At 61.9% G+C, this 23,210-nt stretch overlaps 1 protein-coding gene across 4 annotated transcripts in view; it reads left to right on the forward strand.

Annotated features, from left to right (window-relative positions):
* The window catches only part of TRAPPC9 (trafficking protein particle complex subunit 9), a 355,177-nt gene that overhangs the window by 231,236 nt on the left and 100,731 nt on the right, over positions 1–23,210 (forward strand). For all 4 annotated transcript variants that reach the window (XM_066265607.1, XM_066265609.1, XM_066265608.1 and 1 more), the window contains one exon: positions 4,758–4,868. In XM_066265607.1, coding sequence (XP_066121704.1) covers positions 4,758–4,868 — 111 coding nt within the window. The remainder of the gene's footprint in view (positions 1–4,757; positions 4,869–23,210) is intronic.

A 23,210-nucleotide genomic window follows, 5' to 3' on the forward strand; every position in this document is an offset into this window, starting at 1 on the left:
GTAAGACGCTGGGGTGTTCTCTGCGTCCCGAGGAGGACGCCGCCGTTTCTGTGCTCATGGTTCGTCCATGCCCCGCTGTCCCTGCCAGCCCTGGGGCCTGTGCTGCAGCTCCCGTGTCAGAGGGCTCGTGGCCCGTCCACGTCCCCCTGTCCCTGCCAGCCCCCGGGGCCTGTGCTGCAGCCCCCGTGTCAGAGGCTCGTGGTGCTCATGGCCCGTCCATGCCCCGCTGTCCCTGCCAGCCCCCGGGGCCTGTGCTGCAGCCCCCGTGTCAGAGGGCTCATGGTGCTCATGGCCCATCCATGCCCCGCTGTCCCTGCCAGCCCCCGGGGCCTGTGCTGCAGCCCCCGTGTCAGAGGCTCGTGGTGCTCATGGCCCGTCCATGCCCCGCTGTCCCTGCCAGCCCCCGGGGCCTGTGCTGCAGCCCCCGTGTCAGAGGGCTCATGGTGCTCATGGCCCGTCCATGCCCCGCTGTCCCTGCCAGCGCCCGGGGCCTGTGCTGCAGCCCCCGTGTCAGAGGGCTCATGGTGCTCATGGCCCGTCCATGCCCCGCTGTCCCTGCCAGCCCCCGGGGCCTGTGCTGCAGCCCCCGTGTCAGAGGGCTCATGGTGCTCGTGGGACCGTCCATGCCCCGCTGTCCCTGCCAGCCCCCGGGGCCTGTGCTGCAGCCCCCGTGTCAGAGGGCTCATGGTGCTCGTGGGACCGTCCATGCCCCGCTGTCCCTGCCAGCCCCCGGGGCCTGTGCTGCAGCCCCCGTGTCAGAGGGCTCGTGGTGCTCGTGGGACCGTCGGTGCAGGTGCTCTGCTCACACCCCGCTCCCCAGACCCTCACTCTGCATGAGCCCTTGTCACTCATTGAAGTCCTTCTGTCTTTCAGGAGTATATGCTGTTCACCTTTATTTTCCTCTAAGGGATTTTAGCTATTGCTCTATTTTATTGCATTTAGTTAGGTCTTCAGTCTGCTTGGACTTCATTTTGTTCATGGTGTGAGGTAGGAGTATCACTTTCCGTGTGCATGCGTAACCATTTGTGCCAGCTGTATTTATCGAGTTCTCTTCCTAATCAGCGCAGCCTCCTCGGTCACATACCCCGTCCCCATGTCCCCCTGTGCTCCCGGACCTGCCCTGGTCTGTGGTCCTCTTGCTGATGCACTTCCCCGTCACTGCGTGAGCAGCCGTGCCTTTGTCCTTACCGCTTTGTAACAGTTCTTGGTCTCTGGTTTCCCTCCCATTGTTTCTCATGTTCTTGGACCCCTTTCTCTTATGCATAAATTTAGAACCGGTGGGTCAAGTATGACCAAGCCCTGAGTTGCACTGAATTTATATAAAGTTGGAAAGAAGTGACTTCTTAAAAAAATATTAAATTGTCCCATCCCTGAACATAATACATCTACACATTTTTTTTCATCTTCTTTAATACCATTCCTAAAACTTGAGAGTTTTCTCCATAAATACCCTGTGTACATTCTGTTAAGTTTATTTCTAGGTGTGTTGCTACGGTAAATACATTTCTTAAAAGTTTTATTTTGTAGTTGTTTTTAGTTGCTATGCAGGCATGCTCCTGACTGTATGTGGGTCCAAACCCCCCACCCAGCCACCTTTTGAACCTGTTTTTTCCTCATTTAACACAATATGACTCAATTTAAAATTTTTTAACTCCCTTCATCTTTCTCAGCCCTCTCCCCAAAGGGGAGTGTGGTTTCCATGGAAGCAGAGACCCTATTTTCCTTGTTCATTTCCATATCCCAAGTGCCACAGCAGGGGCTCCGTGGATATCTGCCTGCATTCTGCTGAGGAATGAAGGGCAGCCCCAGTTCTCCGCGGAGGAGACAGTGCTGACCGGCCACAGTGAGGAGGGGGAGGAGGGGGAGGAGGGGGAGGAGGGGGAGGAGGGGGAGGAGGGCTCGCGGGCACGGCTCTCTCTGTCCGGGCGGGGTCTTCTCCCACCGGCAGCCTCGCCCTCTCCCCAGCTCTTCTCCCGATTCCTCCCTGCCGCTGGGCCCTGCGTCCTCCGCTCCCCCCATCCTGGCGGGGGGCTCTGTCCTTCAAAGACCTGTTCTGATCTACATCTCCCAGGGAAGTTTCCCTGGCCTCCCTGCACTTCAGAAAGATGGATTCAGGAGAAAAAAATAGCCCAAACAGAAAGCAAACAAGAATTAACGTCAGCTCTGTGCTCAGTGGAGCCTAAAACAAAAGACGGCCGTCCGAGGGACGTGGAGACCCGCGGAGCCAGGCGGCCGTCCGGGGGACGCGGAGACCCGCGGAGCCAGGCGGCCGTCCGGGGGACGCGGAGGCACGCGGAGCCAGGCGGCCGCCCGGGGGACGCGGAGGCACGCGGAGCCAGGCGGCCGTCCGGGGGACGCGGAGGCACGCGGAGCCAGGATGTTGTGGTGGCACGACCGCCATCTGGGGAGGGGTCTTTTCGTGAACAGCAGAGACAGAAACCTAGCCACGTCTCCTGTCCACAGTGAGAGGGCATGGGGCGCGGGATCCCGGGCGCCCCAACCCGCACGCGGTGAGTCAGAACCCAGGACGGAAGGACCGCGTGGGTGTGTGTGGAGGACATCCGTGCTCGTGCAGCCGAGTGATCCCGACGGCTACTGGAATCACCTGCCCGGCCCTGCTCTGAGAGAACCGCTGCCCTTTTCCTCCTCTGATGAATGTTTTACGAATTCCCTCTTCTGATGAAAGATTTTGCTGTGATTAAAGATTTCATGAAGTTATGACAAAGGCAGAATAGATCATTCTTGAAAGCTCATTTTTCTGTGAGCTGAGTGAAGAGGCCTCTTGTAGGCAGCTGTCAGAGCTAATGAATATTTTCCCAGTGCTGAACCTTTGGGGGCGGGGACACCCCCACCCAGAGAACCCAGAAGCACCCGGCGCAGACCTGCTCATCCGAAGACTGTGTCAGACGACGTCTAACTGTGTGCGCAGTGAGAGCTGGGGGGCCGCGCTCCGCCTTCCTCCCTCGAGACAGGGCTGTGCGCACACATTTTTAAAAATTGATACTTCACAGATGCCCTGTGGCCTTTTGATGATGCTTGTGTGTGTGTTTTGAGCATGTGTGCAGGTGTGCATCTACACATGCGTGTGTGCACATGTGTGTGTGCAGGTGTGCATCTATGCATGTGTGTGCACATGTGCATGCATGTGTGTGCATCTACACATGTGTAAACATTGTGTGTGCACCTACGCACACATGTGTGCATGTGTACGTGCAGGTTGTGCACCTGCACATGTGTGTGTGCACATGTGTGTGTACAGGTGTGCATCTATGTGTGCGTGTGTGCATGTGTGCGTGCGTGTGTGCAGGTGTGCACATGTGCATGTGTGCATGCACACCTGCAGACCAGTGCCTGCACCCCTCTGCACCTCACTTCCCTCCTCTGGCAAGAACAGAACGGAGTCTGGGTCTGTAATCTGTGTTCTCCTCTCCTATAACAATGAGAGGATTCTGTGTGCTACGTCTTGGGTCTCAGTCACCTCCCTACATTTTCAGCTCTCCCAAGCCTCACATTCCTTCCCCAGGGGACAGGTCTAGGGAGGACAGCCCAGGACTACTGTGACGAGTGGCCCCTGTGGGAGCGTCAGCTCTTCCGCCCCTGCCCCGCACAGCCAGCGAAGCCCCGCCCCCCGCGTCAGCGAGCACATCTGAGAATACAGATGCATTGCAGGGGCCTGTGTGGAAGTCATACTAGGCGAAGATGATCCAGAGCCCCCGTCCTTTTCTGGGTCTTTTTTTTCAGTGTCTTTTGCCTCTGTGGCTGCCCCCTGAGTCTGTCCCTGGCAGGGGTACAGCTGTCCTGTGTCAGTCTGCAGATAGCTATTGATGACCTGTCATGTGCCAGCAGTGGTGTTTGGCATTTAGGATGCGATGTTAGTCTTAGGCAGCATTGAACTGTAACGGAAGCCGCACCCCAGGGCGGAGTGTGTGTGGTTGGTCCTTCGTGGGTAGCTAATGAGTCCAGAGGGCAGGCGGCGGTGTGGGGCTGCCCCACGCTGTGACTCCCCAGACCCCCCGGCCCCACCGTGCCCTCCATAGCTGCGGTGTGCGTCCTCATGGCCTGCGAACGGTTGCCAGGGTTCTCACGTCTCGTTCATCTCCAGGGAGGAAGGAAGGGGCGGGGGAGGCCCGAGGGTGGGTGCCGCCCTCTCTCAGGCCTTGTCTCCTTGTTTGGGGTGGGCAGTCTCCTGGCCAGAACCTTGTCCCCTGGACCTCCCCTCTCCTCGTCATCACCTGCAGTGGGGAGGGCGGGGAGAGGGGTTTCTCACAGGGCTGGGGGGGGGAGTGACACTTGCGGTGTCTTCCACAGCCGCGAGGAGGGGAGGGTGTGCGGGACCCCGGGCAGACACGCACCTGGCCCGCTCCGTGCCTGAGGCCTGTGAAAGCCAGCCCACGTCGGCTGAGGGGACTGTGACGTGGACATGGCACTTGTTCAGTGACACTGTGTCCGGTGCCTTCGCAGGCTGGCTCACTCACGTTGCAGGTGTTCTGGGCCTCCCGTGTCAGACACCTGGAGGACTTGTTTACCTCCCAGGCCACGTGGTTTGTGCCGGGCACACCACCCCAGGACCAAGGGGCGTCTCCACCCACTTCTTAGAGTTTTGTTCGGAATGAGTCTCAGCCATCCCTTAGCCCGGGGGCCCTTCTCGCCTGACACCCTCAAGTAGTGGACAGTCTTCGGGGAAGAGGAAAAGGCAAAGTCACTCTCCTCTTGGGCTGTCAGGACATTCTGAAGGCCCCTCTGTCTTTCCCACACAGCACCCGGCAGTGCCACCTGCTCCTGGATGTCTTCAACTCCACAGAGCATGAGCTGACAGTCCGCGCCCGCAACAACGAGGAGCTCACCCTGCACGCGGGTGAAGGCCAGCGGTGAGTGACCCCGTCCCCACGTGTCCCCCCTCGCCCCCCCGTCAGGAGGCACGTGTGTCTGCTCCTCCTCCTCCGTGACGGGGGCACGCGTGTCTGCTCCTCCTCCTCCGTGACGGAGGCACGCGTGTCTGCTCCTCCTCCTCCGTGACGGGGTCACGCGTGTCTGCTCCTCCTCCTCCGTGACGGGGTCACGCGTGTCTGCTCCTCCTCCTCCGTGACGGGGGCACGCGTGTCTGCTCCTCCTCCTCCGTGACGGGGGCACGCGTGTCTGCTCCTCCTCCTCCGTGACGGGGGCACGCGTGTCTGCTCCTCCTCCTCCGTGACGGGGGCACGCGTGTCTGCTCCTCCTCCTCCGTGACGGGGGCACGCGTGTCTGCTCCTCCTCCTCCGTGACGGGGGCACGTGTGTCTGCTCCTCTTCCTCCGTGACGGAGGCATCCTCATCTGATGCTTCCTCTTCCCGGACTGCCCGAGCCCACGCCCCAGGTGCTGAGCAGGGAGCTCTTACACAAAGCGTGCACCCCTCTGCCCGCTCCGGGTCGGTAAATGTCACGAAGCCCCCGCTGTTCTTCACGAGCTTGGACGACAGGGCACGGAGTGCATGCTGTCTGAGGTCCGTGAGCGGCAGGTGACGCAGAGCGCTGCCACCGCACTCAGCTCCAAGTCGCCGCTTATCAGACAGCAAGGCTCCCGCTCAGCCGCTGCCCGGGGAGAGGGGGAACCGGCCTGGTCTGGGCCCTCGGGGCCCAGCGGGATTTGGACACCTCTGGTGGCTGTGCACTGTGGCCGTGGCCCCAAGCTGAAGCGCGCCTCCCCAGGAACCTCTGTCTGGGCCGAGGGAGAGCAGGGTCTGTGTGCACTGTCACACAGTGTGCCCCTTCCTCTAATAGTAAGATTGTGGATGTGTGCACTGTCACACAGTGTGCCCCTTCCTCTAATAGTAAGATTGTGGATGTGTGCACTGTCACACGGTGTGCCCCTTCCTCTAATAGTAACATTGTGGATGTGTGCACTGTCACACGGTGTGCCCCTTCCTCTAATAGTAACATTGTGGATGTGTGCACTGTCACACGGTGTGCCCCTTCCTCTAATAGTAAGATTGTGGATGTGTGCACTGTCACACGGTGTGCCCCTTCCTCTAATAGTAAGATTGTGGATGTGTGCACTGTCACACGGTGTGCCCCTTCCTCTAATAATAAGATTGTGGATGTGTGCACTGTCACACGGTGTGCCCCTTCCTCTAATAGTAAGATTGTGGATGTGTGCACTGTCACACAGTGTGCCCCTTCCTCTAATAGTAAGATTGTGGATGTGTGCACTGTCACACGGTGTGCCCCTTCCTCTAATAGTAAGATTGTGGATGTGTGCACTGTCACACGGTGTGCCCCTTCCTCTAATAATAAGATTGTGGATGTGTGCATTGTCACACAGTGTGCCCCTTCCTCTAATAGTAACATTGTAGATGTATGTTCTCGGGCAAAGGTCACTGTCCCCATCTGATGGACAGCTCAGCGGAGCTTCATCTGGAGGCGGGGGTGGGGGGTGGGGTTGAGCCAGGCAGGCCCCGACCTTAGAGGACCTTGAGTGCCAAGCAGAAGAAAATGATCCTCATTACTTTTCTATTATCATTGTATTTTTAGTGGATGTGGGAAGGATTTTGAAGATGTTCCTCTGCCTTTGGGTTTTCCCCATTTTTACCGTCAGGACAAATGATAACTTCATGGCTGGCTTGGAGCACTCCTGTAGGAGCCGAGGTTCTCGAAGTGCGGGACCCAGGCCAGCAGCGGCACCATAGCCGGGGACCGTGCTGGGAACGCCCCTGGTGGCCGGTAGTGGAGGGTGCCAGGTCGCCACGAGCTCCGTTCTAGGGGGCGTGCCCAGCCGCTGCAGTGCCACAGGGGCCGTGGGACATGGGCGGCCACCGATGTGGGCGTGTCAGGGGCTGTGGGACACGGGCGGCTGCCGGTGTGGGCGTGTCAGGGGCCGTGGGACACGGGTGACAGTGGATATGGGCGTGCCAACGGGAAGGCGGGCCAGGCACACAGGCACAGGTGCCCTCAGGCCCGTCCCAGCTGCTGGGCGCGGGGCAGGATGCACCTGGCATGGACAGAGCACTTCCGCCTCCGGCCGCGGCCCACTCCCCCGTCCTGTGCGGGTTCCGGAGCGCACACAGAACCCTCACCGAGCTGTCAGTACACTGGGCACAGGCACATTCTCCTTTCCTGTGGTGACGTTCTGGGGGGCCCACAGCCCCAGCGGGCTGGATGTCAGGGGAGGAACCCTGAACTCAACCCAACCCGAGTCCAGTCGTCTCCCTGCTGGTGAAACGGGGCGGCAGCACGGGCCTCGAGGGTGGCCGTGAGAGTTACGGCGTGGGTGGGGACCCACCCAGGGGGGCCCTCAGCACACGGTGGTGAGAGTTACGGCGTGGGTGGGGACCCACCCACGGTGGTGCTGCCCTTGCTGGCCCGGCAGCTGCTGGCCGAGTGGCAGTGAGTTTCCTGTCACTGGGGTTCATGTAGAACCTGGGTGTCCATGTGGCAGAGCTTCATCTCGGGGGGCCTGCCCTTCGGGGGAGCCCTGATGTCTGAGCCCCTGAGGTTCTAAGACCCTAAAATATGGTTTCCGTTTTATGTGATGTGTTGTCCGTAACTTGACCCCCTTGGAACACCCCCTTTTCCACCCCCACTTTCATAAATTCCCTCTCAGGCCCAATCTACCTGGGGTTCACCTCGAGATGCACAAGAACGGAGACACTGTCTGCTCACAGGGTCTGTCCTGAGCTGCCTCTTCTCACCGTGGGGACACTTGCTGTGGAGCCAGTGGCTCTGTCGTCCGGACTGCCCGTGGCTGAAACCGTCTTAGCCTCCTCCCCTCGCCCCAGGGAGGCTGTGAGGAACGCTGTTCCCTCTGGTCTGTGTCCTCCGGCCCCTGAGCAGGTGCGCAGAGGCTGACCCCGCCTGACCTGCAGCAGGGGAGGCCTTGACCTTCCGTCTCCCTCCCCTCCTCCGCCCACCTCATCTTCAGGCATTGTAGTCACAGAAAACATTGTCACATGTCTGGGAGTTGGGGACAGCTTCTTTGTGGAAGTGGCCTTCAAAGGCCAAGAAGGAGCTGTCCAGACAAGAGTTAGCCGGGTGGGGTAGTTAGGCCGGGAGGCAGCCTGTGTCAGGCCAGAAGGCCAAGGGTGAGCACATTCCCCGTTCTGGAGGCTGAGGGTGGTTCGGAGTCAGAGTCGACAGGGCAGAGAGGAGGGTCCAGGGTGAGGCTGGAGGGATGGCAGGGCCTGTCTCTGGAGGGGCAAGGGTGCTAGGCAGACTGGCCTCGTGTGAAGTACCTGGAAGGGGGTGTTCCGGCATGAGAGCCCGGGAGCTGAGCTCAGGTGGGCCGCGGGAGCCGGGGTGGGGTGCCCTTTGGCACGGGGAGGAGAGGCTGGCTCCCAGAAGTCCTCGAGAGGGAGGGCGGGAAGGGGGAGAATTGACAGTGTTGGTGGGTGTGGAGGAAGGAAGGAAAGCTTCTATTTGGGGTGCTCAGGTGGGTGGTGTTGCCGTTCACTCACCGGGGAACGCAGAGGTCGGAGCTGGGGTGGGGAGAGGATTCTGCCGCATGCAGAGGTTACAGCCCCACAGCTGCTGTCCTTGCAGGACAGCTGGCTTCCCGCCACACCAGAATGCCACACTGCGGCCGTGGGCAGAGGGTGTGGCCCCGGGAGTTGGAGGTCTGGCTTCGGGTGGCATCCCTACTGTGGCGCGGCCCTCTGACCTTGGCCTCGCCGTGGAAGCTCTGTACACCCCCAGTCCAGCAAACTGGACCTGTCAGGCCCCACGAGGAGACAGGAGTGGCTGATGATCACCTGCTAGGCAACTGGGGAGTGAACTGTGGTCCATCCAGATGAAAAGCACGAGAAGGAACGAGCCATCAAGCCGTGAGGAGATTTGCAGGAGACGCCCAGGCAGCCATGCTGGCGCGGGATGCTGGCACTCGGCCTCTGGTCTCTGCTGTGGGCTGTGCAGCATGACCTCGCCCTGCGCCCGCGTGACACATGAGCCAGGGGCCTCACCTTACCGGCTCTGGGAGCCTGCACCCCCTTGCACGGCCCGGCACCCAGGAGGGTCTTTTGTGTTGGCCTTGCTCAGCTCTCTCCGTGGCTGCCTGTCAGCATCTTTGCCGAAGGGTTCTTTTATAAAATGATGGGCACCGAGGACTTGCTCCTCAGCCAGCGCTGGGGCTGCGCAGGCTCCAGGCTATGGGTCCCCGCGCTGCCTCGCGGCTGCTGTGGCTGGTGAGGTGAAGGAAATCCTTTCATTTCCCATTCCTCGTCCCCGTGAACCTGTCCCCCATGGCAGACCCTCCTTAACACGGTGCTGCCGCCCTCTCTCCCGCCCTGGGTGCTGCTCCGTGTTACAAAGCAGTTGCATCTTGTGTGTCTGCTCCGTGTGTTCTGGGATGTTTCTGGAACCGGAAGGCGGGGTTGTGCTGGGAGCTCGCAGGAGGACACATTGCTAGGGAGTCTCAGCCCCGCAGGAGGACGCCTTGCTAGGGAGTCTCAGCCCCGCAGGAGGACGCCTTGCTAGGGAGTCTCAGCCCCGCAGGGGGACGCCTTGCCGGGGGTCTCGGCCCCGCAGGGGGACGCCTTGCCGGGGGTCTCGGCCCTGCAGGGGGACGCCTTGCTAGGGAGTCTCGGCCCCGCAGGAGGACGCCTTGCTAGGGAGTCTCGGCCCCGCAGGAGGATGCCTTGCTAGGGAGTCTCGGCCCCGCAGGGGGACGCCTTGCTAGGGAGTCTCGGCCCCGCAGGAGGATGCCTTGCTAGGGAGTCTCAGCCCCGCAGGGGGACGCCTTGCTGGGGGGTGGGCTCGGCCCCACTGGAGGATGCCTTGCCGGGGGGTCTCGGCCCCGCTGGAGGACGCCTTGCCGGGGGGGGGGGGGGGGGGGGGGCTCGGGCTCGGCCCCGCTGGAGGATGCCTTGCCGGGGGGGGGGGGGCTCGGCCCCGCTGGAGGACGCCTTGCTGGGGGGGGGGGGGCTCGGCCCCGCTGGAGGACGCCTTGCTGGGGGGGGGGCTCGGCCCCGCAGGGGGACGCCTTGCCGGGGGGCCTCGGCCCCGCTGGAGGACGCCTTGCCGGGGGGTCTCGGCCCCACAAGAGGACGCCTTGCCGGGGGGTCTCAGCCCCACAGGGGGACGCCTTGCGGGGGGGGGGGGGCTCGGCCCCGCAGGGGGACGCCTTGCTAGGGAGTCTCAGCCCCGCAGGGGGACGCCTTGCTAGGGAGTCTCGGCCCCGCAGGAGGACGCCTTGCTAGGGAGTCTCAGCCCCGCAGGGGGACGCCTTGCCGGGGGTCTCGGCCCCGCAGGGGGACGCCTTGCCGGGGGGTCTCAGCCCCGCAGGGTTAGCGCCCCACCCCACCCCCAGCCCCAGGCCGGGGGGCGGAGCCTCTGTGCTTTGGAACCTTTGCTCTTGGGAGATATTTGGCAACAGGAATTCAGGAAGGCATGGTTTTCTGCCACGTGGGACCTCAGGACCATCTCCTGAGACCTCCGCAGCCCGTTTGGCAGCTGCGTGCCTGAGACGTGGGGGTGAGTGCAGACCCGGTCCACTCGGGAGGCCGGACCCGAGCTGCTGCCTCCCTGGGCATCCCGCCCAGAGAAAGTGGGGAGACTGTGCCCACTGAGACGGGCAGGCCCAGTGTGGCCGGTGAGGGAGGGAGCATCTCAGAGCACACACAAGTGTTCTTGGTGCTTGTCCCTAATGACAGACCTTTGACTGCGAGGACGGGAGGCTCTGAGCTGCAGGGTCGCAGGTGTGTGGGTGTGCGCAGACACTGGGCTCTGCAGTGACCCGCAGTGTGGAAACCGGGACAGGTGAGCCAGCAGGCACCCCCGGCTGGCTGGACGCCACCCGAGGCCCTGGGCAGTGTGGACAGAGCCTCACCCTGCCCCCACCTTCACTGGGGCAGCGGAAAGGGAAGGTGCCAGCTCTGCTCAGGCCTCCGGGACAAGCCAGGCCTGTCTGGGTCACGTCACGATGGGCAGTTCCTGAGCGCGGGCATGGAGTGTCTTCTCAAGTGTGTGTGTTCATGGCACCGGGGTCAAAGTTCCCGGGTCCTGTTTTGGGAAAATTAGCAATCTAGCCTCTGGAACTCTGTATCACTCAAAGCACTCAGCAGATTTGGGAAAAACAGTCTTCCCATGTTAGTTTTTCCTGTTTAACCTCTTGACATTTTCTGAACTATTCTTAGTACTGCTTTAGAGATGCAGTTCTTCTGAGTATGTCTAACGATTGTCCTGAAAAACACCAAACGAACAGGCCTCTGAAGGCCAAAAGACTTTGGAATCTTGAAGTTGGAAGGGGTCTTGGTGATCCCAAAGCCCAGACCCCCTAGCAGATGAGGCCCGGAGGTAGCAAAGTAGCTTTTCCAGGGCCTGCTAGCCCGCTGCTGGAAGAGCCAAGACCAGGCATAGTTTTCTGGTTCCGAGATCCCAGGGCTTGACCAGGCACTTCAGAGAGAGCTGTCCTCCCAGAGCCCAGCCCTGCCGTCCCCCGTCCTCCCGGAGCCCAGCCCTGCCGTCCCCCGTCCTCACGGAGCCCAGCCCTGCCGTCCCCCGTCCTCCCGAGCCCAGCCCTGCCGTCCCCCGTCCTCACGGAGCCCAGCCCTGCCGTCCCCCGTCCTCATGGAGCCCAGCCCTGCCGTCCCCCGTCCTCCCGGAGCCCAGCCCTGCCGTCCCCCGTCCTCCCGAGCCCAGCCCTGCCGTCCCCCGTCCTCACGGAGCCCAGCCCTGCCGTCCCCCGTCCTCCCGAGCCCAGCCCTGCCGTCCCCCGTCCTCCCGAGCCCAGCCCTGCCGTCCCCCGTCCTCCCGAGCCCAGCCCTGCCGTCCCCCGTCCTCATGGAGCCCAGCCCTGCCGTCCCCCGTCCTCCCGGAGCCCAGCCCTGCCGTCCCCCGTCCTCCCGAGCCCAGCCCTGCCGTCCCCCGTCCTCATGGAGCCCAGCCCTGCCGTCCCCCGTCCTCCCGAGCCCAGCCCTGCCGTCCCCCGTCCTCCCGAGCCCAGCACTGCCGTCCCCCGTCCTCATGGAGCCCAGCCCTGCCGTCCCCCGTCCTCCCGAGCCCAGCCCTGCCGTCCCCCGTCCTCATGGAGCCCAGCCCTGCCGTCCCCCGTCCTCCCGGAGCCCAGCCCTGCCGTCCCCCGTCCTCCCGAGCCCAGCCCTGCCGTCCCCCGTCCTCCCGAGCCCAGCCCTGCCGTCCTCCATCCTCACGGAACCCAGCACTGCCGTCCTCTTCACTGTGCCCCCGTCCCTCTTCTGTCAGGCTGGGGGCTCGTGCACTCTCCCCCACCGCTCCGGGCATCCTCTCTGCCAGGATACCTCCCGTCTTCTGTGTCCCCAGCGCCTTCTACCTGCTTGTCAAGTCTTCACTCTGCCAGACTGTGCGTCTGCAGGTGTCTGTCCCCAAACGCACGGGCGCACAGGAGAGGGGCCGTGCCTGGTCCGTTGTCTCTGTCCCCCGGGCCCTGAGCAGCAGCTGGTGGGGAGCAAGGGTGACAGCAGAGTCATGTCTCCCAGAGACGCCCACGCCCCTGCCCCCAAACCAGTGGCTACGCTCCTCACGTGGCAGAGGGACTGCAGATGGGATTAAATGAAGGAACTCGGGATGCAGAGACACCCTGGTGTCTCCGTCCCTCGGGCCTCTGTAGCAAAGGGACAGGTCCCTGTCCTCACGGGCCCACGTTCCAGAGGGGCGCTCGCCACAGGGCGTGTAGGAGATGAGAGGAGCTCTGGGGAGACAGGGAGGGCGGCAGCAGAGGGGTGAGGAGGTCAGCGACAGCAGGACAGTCACCCAGGTCTGTGGGCGTGGAAGGTCCTCAAGATGCCACTCAGTGCCGGGCAGGTGTGAGCTGTGAGCAGGACTGATGTCATCTGACGGAAGTCACTGGCGTGGACAGCTGAGGTCACACCAGGTCTCGGGGGCCCCGAGCCTGGGCGCGTCCTCATGTCTAGGGCTGTCCTTGCTTTCTTTGCTGGAGGTGGCACCTTGATGTGGCCTTTGAGGGTGCTGGCCAAGGTCAACTGTTCCCCCCATTTTCCCCAGTTCCCTGGTGGCTGTGGCTTCCCGGGGTCCCCAGGTGTTCGGGAACCTTCAGAGGGTGGGGCCCCAGGCCATGTGGGCCCCTCCCTTCATTTTTGGCTCATCTGCCATGGAATGTGAAGGTTTTCATGGGAACACGCTCCCCTTACTACAAAACCATTCGATGGCGCATGACGAAGAGCCTCGGCAGTGTTGGCACCGGCGGCCCTGTCCCCCGGGGTGCCCTGTCCCCCGGGACGCTTTCCTTGGGAAGAAATAGCTGAGCCGCAGTCTGTGCTGAGCCCAGGGATGTTTGTGTCTTCGTTATTTATATAAACATTGGGAACAACCAAAATGTCGGACAATAGGGCGTGATTGGTAAATTGTGGTGCCTCGTGTAATTGACTGTTACGCCGCTATCAGAAACTGTCTTTGTGGAATTAGCAATGCCGTGCTCAGCTGCCACAGCGAGGACAGTGGAGCCAGCGACACAGGCAGGAGAGGCATGTCCCTTCCACGGGAGGGGCGGGAACACCTCGTGGACGCCGCTGCCCCCAGCGTCCCAGCACGGCGGGGGTCCTGGGTCACGGTGCTGTGCGGGTGGTGTCGGGAGAGTGGACTTCCTCGCAGGCCGGTCACCCTGGGAAGCTGCCCTCTGAAGAGGAAGCAAGACAAGGCAGGGCCACAGCCAGCAGGCAGGTGACAGCTGCCCGGTGCTCTGAGAGGACAGCCGCTAGGTCCCCGGGCCGGAGGCGAGGGTGGGCCTCGGGGAGGGGTCTGAGCTCAGCCGTGGGAATGGCAGGGGTCCGACGTGCTGAGACAGTGGGGGGACGTCAGGAAAAGGGGACCATGCAGTGTGAGACTGTCCGTCACGCCTCGTGCACGAGCAGGTGTGAGGGCCGTTGTCAGGGAAAGGGTGTCACGGCCCTGGCTCTGGCCGCTGGACGGCGAGCGCTGGGGCCCTCTTTCCATTCCTCTGGGGTCAGACACCCTGCCCGGTCGCCTCCCTGCCCGATCACCTTCCTGCCCGGTCACCTCCCTGCCCGGTCGCCTCCCTGCCCGGTCGCCTTCCCCCGCCGGCTCTGCTCTCATCATCCCCGTGACGGGCTTCCCTGCCCACCCGTGCCTGCTTGCTTCTCCACATCGGCCTGGGGGGCGGTGGCCCCAGCTCGTGTCCTTCCTGTCAGGCCCTCAGCACCAGCAGGCCCGCATCTGTGACCAGCCCCGCCTGGCAGTCGGGCGCTTTTTGTTCATGGAGCTGCCTGTCGGGCTGTGGATGGGGCTGGAGATTTGGCAAAGGCGTCTGTACATTGGGGAGAAGAAAATAGGTCAATCTGATTACAGCGCACGGTGTTTAGAGGGACAAAAGGAGGCAACTGGACAGGGAGGCCGGGCAGCTGGCAGGCCCTGGAGCCCCGGCTGACCTGACTCCTTAGGCAGTCCAGGCTGGGGGGGCAGCGCGAGCCGCCATCCTGCCCCCCAGCGACCTCACGCCTCCGTGCAGCTGGGAGAGCAAGTCGCCCGACTGGGCTTCTGCTCCCGGACGCAGCTGGGCCGGGCCTGGGACTTGGACTCGCCCTCCCCCCTCTCTCCCTGCACGTCCCTGAGGCAGGGGGCACGCGTGCCAGACGCAGAGAGGCATGTCCCATCGTCACCGACACAGCTGTGGGGTGGGTGCTGCCGTCCCCACGTTATCACGGAGGGCCTGGAGCACGAGGTCCCTCCCTGGTCCACACAGTTGGCACCCTGGGCCTTGTGCCCCCTGCTCAGCCCTGAGCTCAGCTCTCTGCGGCTGTCCTTGGCTCCTCAGCCCCTTTACAGAGCGAAGGCCGGCTTACAAGCAGGGCCAGTGTGGTTGCTAGCCAGGGACAGGCGATGGAGGGAGCGTGGCAGTGCAGCCCAATGCCCCCGCCAGGGACGGGCGATGGAGGGAGCGTGGCAGCCCAGCCCGATGCCCCCGCCAGGGACGGGCGATGGAGGGAGCGTGGCAGTGCAGCCTGATGCCCCCACCAGGGACAGGCGATGGAGGGAGCGTGGCAGTCCAGTCCAATGCCCCCGCCAGGGCTGTGCCACTGGGGTCGCCCAAGACCCCGATGACCTCGCAGGTCGCCAGGGCCATGTGCTTTTCCATTTCCATGGCAACTCCTGAGCCTGGCCAATGTTGCTGTGGCTGTTTGGGACTAATTGGACTCGCGATGGCTATTTTTAGCTCCTGTGAGGAGCCTCTCTTGACTGAGGGATGTTACAGGATAAAGCGTGAATGCACCAGCAGCTCGGCGTGGAACGGGCTCGCCGGCTCTGAGCGGCGTGGCTCTGGCTGCTGCAGTTTTCCACCGTGAGGTGCATTCCGGGGGTGCCCTTTGGTTTCCCCGACGGACCCTCGGGGTCTGTTAGCTCCTGAGGCCCCGTAACACTCTTCAGGGCCCATCCGCAGAGACGACGCTGTGCCCCCCGGGAACGGTCCAGCAGTGACTCCTATGACCAGTTCTGGTTCTGCAGGAGCCGCCCTGGCCCGAGGAAGGCGCTTCCCTTCCAGGGCGGGGGCCGCCCTGCCCCCCCTTCCCAGTGCTCGTCACGTCAGCTCTCTGTCACAGGCGCCCCCAACGCTCACTGTCTCTTCTGTCCCCTCTTGTCTCCTGTTCTTGGCATGGTCCTGGCTCACTGTCCTGGGGAGAGCCCTTGGACAGGCCCAACCGCGGGACACCAGGAAGGCCTTGCCGCGTCAGGCCAGGTCAGCCTGTCCCACTGCGGCCTCCCATGACTTTGTCACTCATGTACCTGTTTGGCGAGTCCCTTACTTCCCCGAGCCTGCGCCGCCTCCTGTGGTAAGAAGTAGAGGGTGACTTTGTGGGATTCTGGGGAGGATTAGACGGGACACCGAGTTCAGAAGGCCCTGCGCACGCCTAGCACACCGGGCACACGCACTGTCCCCAGTCTGATTCCGAGGGACGGAACGGGCTTTCGCCATGAGGAGGCAGAAAGATCAGTCATTCCGAGGCTGAACTGGGCCACAGCCTTGGTGGTGGAGCGGAGAAAGCAACGTGTGTTCTCGGAGTTGAGGCCCAGAGAGAGAGCCTCTCACTCCTCAGAGAAGCTCTGTCCTCACAGAGACAGCTCTGGGCGGCCCGGTGAGCACGCAGTCGCAGCGTGGCACGGAGCTGGCCGCCGCGTATCCCCGCCTGACGGGGCCTCGTGGACGCGGTGGTGACAGAGTGTGGTCTCCGAGGGCCCCGTGGGGCAGTTCTCCAGCTGCACGGCCGTGGACACGGCTGCTCGATCGCGCCATGCCCTGGGCTCCTGAGGGTCTCTCTGTGCCGTCTCCTCCTGTCTGAGCCCTTGGGTGCAGACGGACGGAGCTGCCTCTCCTGTCCTTGGTGCAGAGGCCTGGTCCCCCCGTGTCCCCTCTGGCCCCACGGCCCGTGCGACCACAGCCGCAGCCCCTCTGTGCCTCTGGCTCTCCTGCTCCATCGTCCCGTGTGTTCTCACTCTGTCTGATTCACTCACAGCTTAATATTTCCATTTCATTACGAGGTTTCATCTCCTCCATCTGGTGCCGGGAGAGTCTCACAGTGTGAAATGTAAGATGAAGATGATAATGTTGGGTGGGACAGAAAATGACAAAAATCTCCCCAGTTAAAACAAACTTGAGTTTCGGCTGCTTCTCTCCTTCCCTGTCCAGTAGTTCATGTCCAGGCGGAGGAGGGACAGCAGAGAAGTGTTAGGAAAACTGGAGTCACACAGCCGTTCAGAAGAGAGAGATGGACAGTCAGTGAGTGAGCTCCCTGTGCCCGTGGGGGCCCCGGGCTGGAGCCCGTGGCAGACCCTCTAAGGAGGTGCTTCAGTGGGGGGGGGGGTTGACTGATGGGTCCGTGCTAATGAAACGACCTACCAGAGAGCCCTGATGGACTTCCCTGCTCCAAGCCCCCACGGACGAGCATCGCTTAGGGAACGTGCCTCTCGGCTTGCTCTGTGCTCACGTTTCCACCCTGTCTGCGCTCTCAGCCCCGGAGGCCGAGGTGGCGACCGCCGTGCTGGGCAGAGACGAGGTCGTCAGCACGTGCCTGACTTGATCAGAACCTGCCGGGTCACAGCACGGCGTGTCCTCACCTCCTGTCACGCTCTCCCGGCCCCGCGTGGCACGCCTCCTCCACTTTGCATGGGGACCCCGTCTGCGCTGAGCCTCGCGTCCTGGTGCAGCAGCAGGGGGAGAACCGGGCCAGAACACTGCAGTGGGGGGAGCAGCAGCGGGGCCCCCAGGCAGACGGGTGCGGAGGCTCGTGGGCGGGGAGCGGGAGGCCCTGGAGCGTGGCCTGTGCGTGAGGCCTGCGGGGCCTGCGCTGCGGCCGTCCCAGCGGAGCTGCTGGCTTTCACTGGCTTGCACTCTGGTGACAAATGCGCAGACACGTTAGGGTGTGACAGCAGAGCTCGGTGTGGCGCTCAGGTCACGGGTCAGGGAGAGGGTGTCCGGATGCCGGGACCCTGCCCGCCCGCCCTTCCCCTTCCTGGACCGGGTCAGCCAACCTCAGCTTGGACAGCGGTGGGGAAAGAGGTGGCCGAACCGTGCCGTGGCCCTTGAAGCATCTGAGCCCGTGGGGATGTGTCACTGTGTGCAGGTCCAGTGGCCAGGCTGACGCGGTGTGAGGTGAGGCGAGGCAGGTGCCCCTCCGTGTGACTGCCCGCCTGGAGCCAGGCCCTGGGCACGTCCCTCGGTGGAAGGCTCCGGGGGTGCTGGCAGGGACACCCACCCGGCGTCCGTGCCCGGACCCGTCAGGTCAGTGCTTCGAGCTTCAGCCGCCGCGCACTTGCCCCGGATGCCAGTGGGATGTTCTGGACGTCTGCAGCCTTCCCTTTCTGTTTGAGCGGAACCACTGCCTCGGAGCTCCCGCCACGCGCGACAGGTTCCGCGTGAGTGAGGGGAAGGACGGGGGCATCCGTCCTCCGGGAGGACCGCCTTCTAATCCGGACACGTGGCAGAACGGCTCTGGGGACCCCGTCCTTCCTTTCCGCAGATCCTCCGACAGGCTTCGCCGCCGGCCGCGGAGCTGCCCGCACAGCCGTGCTCTCAGGACGCAGTGGTGCGCACGTCCTCGTGTCCGGGGCAGACGGCCGAGCCCCGTGACGCTCGTAACTGTAGAGGTGGGGACGGGATTGTCTGCAGGCTCCTGCACGGACCCCCGAGGGCAGCCTGGGAGGTGGGGGGATAGCTGGCCAGTTCCCTGTGCCGGACAGGGCAGTTGTGAGGCCAGCAGGCTCTGGGCCCGAGGGCCTGTTCCCGCGGGAGGCTTACCCTGTGCATGCCTGCATTTCTGTCTGGACGGGGACCAGCGGCTTGTGAGGAGCCCACACGTGTGAGCGCCCATGATGCCACTGGTGTCATTTCATCTGCGTGAGGACCCTGTGTGGCCGCCCTCCCTTGGCCTTCCTCTTCTGAGCCTCTCCTGGGAGGTCTCAGTGTCCGAAGGGCCTGCTGTCTCGATGACTGGCTGCAGTGAAATCTCTGTGCACGTCCCCTCCTCTGGGGCCGGTCATGGGGATGCCTCTTACCGTCTCTGACCGGTCTGGATGGGTGGACGTTGTCTTGGAAGGTTCACCTCGTCACTGTTATCTTCCTGACCCTTCAGCGTCTTGGCTGGAGCGGAGGGGGTGTCAGTAGTGCTCGTCTCTCTGAGGACCCGTGGCAGGTTCCTGCTCGCCACCCCGAGTGCAGGGCAGACATTTCCAAAGCTGGAATCTCGTCACTGACGCCCGTTTTCTAGGCTGCCGCATGCCAGCCCGCCAGCCAGCCAGTGAACCTGGGTGGTGGAGGCTGCACGGGGGTGGGAACCGTTCAGGGTGCATCTGGTTGTCCTCACCATTGCTGACATCACACGTCAACCACAGGCCGCTGCGCTCCTGCCCTGGCCGCACAGCCTGTCTTGTGCCAGAGCCTAAGGGAGGCGAATGCGTGTTAGCACTGGGCACCGGCCCTCTGTGAGGGTCATCCCCTTGCTCGTCGCACCTGTGACGTCCCGCTGGTCCCAGAAAGAAGGGAAGTGAAGTCACGCTTGCCCAACACCGATTCTGTGCTGTCTATGATGCTGAATGTTTTCTGCACGTAACAGAGGTTCAGAGAAACGGGAGAATCCACTCACTCTGTTTGTCACCCATTTCCACGGCTCCCAGGGCTGGAGAACCCCTCCCCCACTGTGCCCCATCTTGTGGATGAGCGGGCCGTGTCTGGGACCCCTGGGAAGATTATAGTTTGTGCAGCAGAGAGGGCTGGGCTGGACAGTGTGCTGGAAAGGCAGCGAGAGGGAGCCCCACCCCAGCACCTGCAGCTAACCCTCCTTGCCTTGCTGGGGCCCCACCCCGCTCGGCAGGCCGTGGATGTGGCCCCCAGCTGGGCAGGACATGCACAGAAGCAAGGTTTCAGAAGGCCCAGCACAGGGCCACGGACAGCTGCACCAGGAGCCAGAGGCAGATAGAGTGAGGCCCCCGGGGCGAGGCGCAGCACTGGGGCAGGAGAGGGGAGCAGGGGAGCGGCTCCTTCTTCGCGTGTCTTATCTTTCCCAAATCCGAGGCCAGCGCTGCGTGCGGGAAGGCCGTGTTTCAGCTGTTGGACTGCGCTGTCGGGTTCTGTGTGATGAAGGGTACTCTGAGCTTTGCACCTGTCCCTTGGTCACCCCTCGTCGGTGCCAGGCCGGGCGCAGCCTCGGAGTCCTCCTCGCCCAGAGCGCACAGACACACTTCTGTGAGGGAAAGAGGCAGGGGAGCGCAGTGCACCGGGTGGGGCCGTCTATTAATCATTGTGTTTTTAAAAGGGAATACCTTGAAATTTTAAACAAATAGAGCTCATGAAGATTCGCAACTTTGTTACGTTCTCGTTAGCCACCAATTCACACAGAACAGCCGCATTGCCGTGAGGGGTGTAGCAGGTCCTCGGCTCCTCCGCGCCCTCCGGCATTGGGGATCAGTGAGGAACAGTGGGAGCTGCAGCCTTCCCCGCAGGGAGCGCTCAGGGCCCTGGAGATGGGACAGTGCCCCCAGGAGCAGGACGCAGAGCCACAGGAGCACCTGGGGGTGGGGCTCAGAGGAAGCTCGGTGTCATCGCACATGACCGGGAAACAGTGGCCTGTGTGCCGTGGGGGCAGGGACAGCGCCGTGCCAGTGCAGACGTGTCAGGTGGTTAAGCCTGAACGCTGTCAAGGCACAAATGGGCATGACGCACGCCCTGCCAACCCCACAGCAGCCGGTACCTGAAGTCACTAGGTCTTCTCCGTGCCCCGAGGGTGGTGGATCATTGCGGGGGTTGTATTTCCATTTATCACACAGGGAAAGTGGGGTCACTTCCCAGACCAGGACTGAACCCCAGGCGCTGCTGAATGTGGAAGCCACACTCTCAGGTGACTTAGGACGCGAGCTCCGGGCTGCAACACGCACGCTGGACGTGCCTTAGTGCAGTTCACAGACGGAGAGGAATAAGGAACTGCACCTGGTCGTGGTGTGCGGTCTGAGAGTCGTGGCCGTGGGGACACCCGGGAAGGAACCCTTCCACGCTGTGCGCCCTCACCTTGGCTCGGCCTCTCTCTCCGTGTAGAAACTTTGGGGTCCACCCAGGTTGCTAACACACAGCCATTGTTCACCCCTTTTATTACAGACAAGGTTTCCTCGTCAGGTTACGGAGCTGTTTGTTCGTCCATCCCCCGCTGACCAACCTTGACCGGCCCTCGGGTGGTTTCTCCTTTCTGGCTCTTCCAGGGAGAGCTGCTCTGACCGTTCACGAGCAGGTCTTCGTGTGGACACGTTTCTTGCGGTCAGCACCGAGCGGCGGGGTTGTTGGCACACAGGATAGGTCGGTGTTGACTGTCCGAGACACGGGGGGGCTCTTTCCCGGCGGGCGGCCTTACGTCCTGTCAGCGCTGCGGGAGGGTCCCAGTTCCTCCAGGTCAGGGCCGGTGCTCTGAGGCCGGTGTTGTCCCTGTAGCCGTGCTCGTGGGGCCGTTGCTCACGGGGATTTGGACTTGCGTTTCCCAGGGGACAGCCCAGGCCGGCATCTTCTGGAACCGTCGTGGCCCCGCCACGCGCTTTCTCTTGTGAAGTGCGCTGGGTGGCGGGTGCCCTCCCCAAGTTTTGAGAGTTCTTGATGCAGTCTGGCCGCCCATCTTCCGATCTGTGTGTCATGAAGCCCTTTCTCTGCGACTTGCTTTTGAAGATCAAAAGTCTTTAATTTAGATGAAGTCCCCGTTCGAAACCCTGGGCTTGCCTGGTCAAGGCACATATGGGAGTTGATGCTTCCAGCTCCTCCCCACCTTCTCTCTGTCTCTCTCCTCTCTCTCTCCCTCTCTGTCTCTCTCTCTCTCCCTTTCTCTCTCCTCTCTAAAATGAATAAATAAAAAAGTTAATTTAGATGAAGTCCTGTTTATCAATATATATTTTTTTCTGTGATTTTTTTCTGTCTTCAGTTTTACTCGGTGGCCTGTGTTACTACCACTGTACCATGAAGACATCCAGCGAGAGTTTCTTTTCAAAATTTTATTGTATTTTTAAGTTATAAAGTTTCTTTTTTGCCTTTTTAAATATTTTCTGCTGTATATTCCTGTTTTTTGTTCTCTTCACATTCTATTTTTCTTTGTTTGTTTGTTTAATCCTTGGGAGCCTGGTTACAGCAACTGCCTTAACTTAGAGCCTCTGTCTGGTACTTGCAGTGTTTGGGCAATCTTGAGGTTGGCATCCCTGGTTGTTGAATCTTGGTCACATTTTCCTGGGTTTTTTTTTCCACGCAGGTATTTTACAGTGTGGTTGGACATTGGGAGTGTTCCTCTTTGGGACTCTGACTCGAAGCGTTATTTTTTACAAGCCTCTGGAGAACACGGGGTGGGGGGCTCATCTTGGCAGGCGGCCGTCCAGTTTGCTCTGATCGTGAATTCTGCCTCCTTCTCGGGTGGAAGCGAGGCCACTGGTCCCTCTAGCTCAGGTCCCCACGCCTCTGCTCCACTGGTTCAGTCTGTCCGATGGTGACCTAGTAAGTCGCTGACCACCAGCCTCGGAGGGTAGCATCTGCCAGTCTCTATGGTGCAAGTGCTTCCCCTGTAGGTGGTTTCAGGTTACCGGTGTGACATCACAGCCTGCGGCAGTGAGGGGAAGTGACAGCAGTCGGCTCCCGCGAGCCCGCACGAGCTGGCCGCAGCGCACCTGGGGTCTATCCCACCCTGGCCGGTCGGGCTCAGGCTGAGACACGTGTGCACAGGGTTCACACCTCTGTCCAGTCCACACCTCTGTCCAGTTCACACCTCTGTCCAGTCCACACCTCTGTCCAGTCCACACCTCTGTCCAGTCCACACCTCTGCCCAGTCCACACCTCTGCCCAGTCCACACCTCTGTCCAGTCCACACCTCTGCCCAGTCCACACCTCTGTCCAGTCCACACCTCTGCCCAGTCCACACCTCTGTCCAGTCCACACCTCTGCCCAGTCCACACCTCTGCCCAGTCCACACCTCTGTCCAGTCCACACCTCTGTCCAGTTCTCCAGGTCTTTGCTGTGCTGGGTGGTCAGGGCGGCGTGTGGGGAGTCCCGCAGGCGAGGCCCAGAGGTGCAGGGGCCCAGGCCGTGGGGAGCTCCGGGACCTTCCTGGGGGTTTGTATTGCCTCTGTCCTCGGGGTTTCCTCTGCTCCCTGCATCCAGGTCAGGTGCAGGGTGTCCTCTGTAGGTGGCGGGGAGTGAGGACAGCTCTGCTGCTGTTCCCGTGCGTGCTGGGGGCTCAGCACGTGGCCTGTGGCACCTTCACCCTCAGGACTACACTCTGAGGTTGTCCTTACTTTTAAAGCAGGAAAAGACTCCACGAGGCCAGTCAGTTGCCCCTGGTGACACAGACATGGAAGCACACGCAGGTTTCAGTGTCTCCGCAGCCCTGAGCTCTGGGTGGGGGTGGGGGCTCCAGGGAGAAGCAGCGCCCCTCCCCCGGCTCAGCACACACCTTTCGATTGTTTGGAAGGGACAGCTGGGCATTTCCTATTCTTGTTGCTTTTCTCATTTAATTTAGGCAATACGAGTTTTAATTCAGAATCGCTGGAATGTGTAATTAGGTGTAATAGCACTTCTTTACTAACGGCAGCTGACTTGGTATGATTGAGGCATTTTGTTAGCAGAATGGGGCACTTCATGGCCTTAAAACCAATCAGCTCTGCACTGAGTAGCTCTCCCTGGGGAGGGGGAGGCTTCAGCCACATGAAAGACTTCTCAGCTCAACCAGTATTTTCTGTAGCACCTACTATGTGCCTGACAGCATGCCCCGTGCTAGGAAGGTGAAGAC

The sequence above is a fragment of the Saccopteryx bilineata genome, chromosome 3 (assembly GCF_036850765.1).
Source record: "Saccopteryx bilineata isolate mSacBil1 chromosome 3, mSacBil1_pri_phased_curated, whole genome shotgun sequence".
Lineage (NCBI taxonomy): Eukaryota > Metazoa > Chordata > Mammalia > Chiroptera > Emballonuridae > Saccopteryx > Saccopteryx bilineata.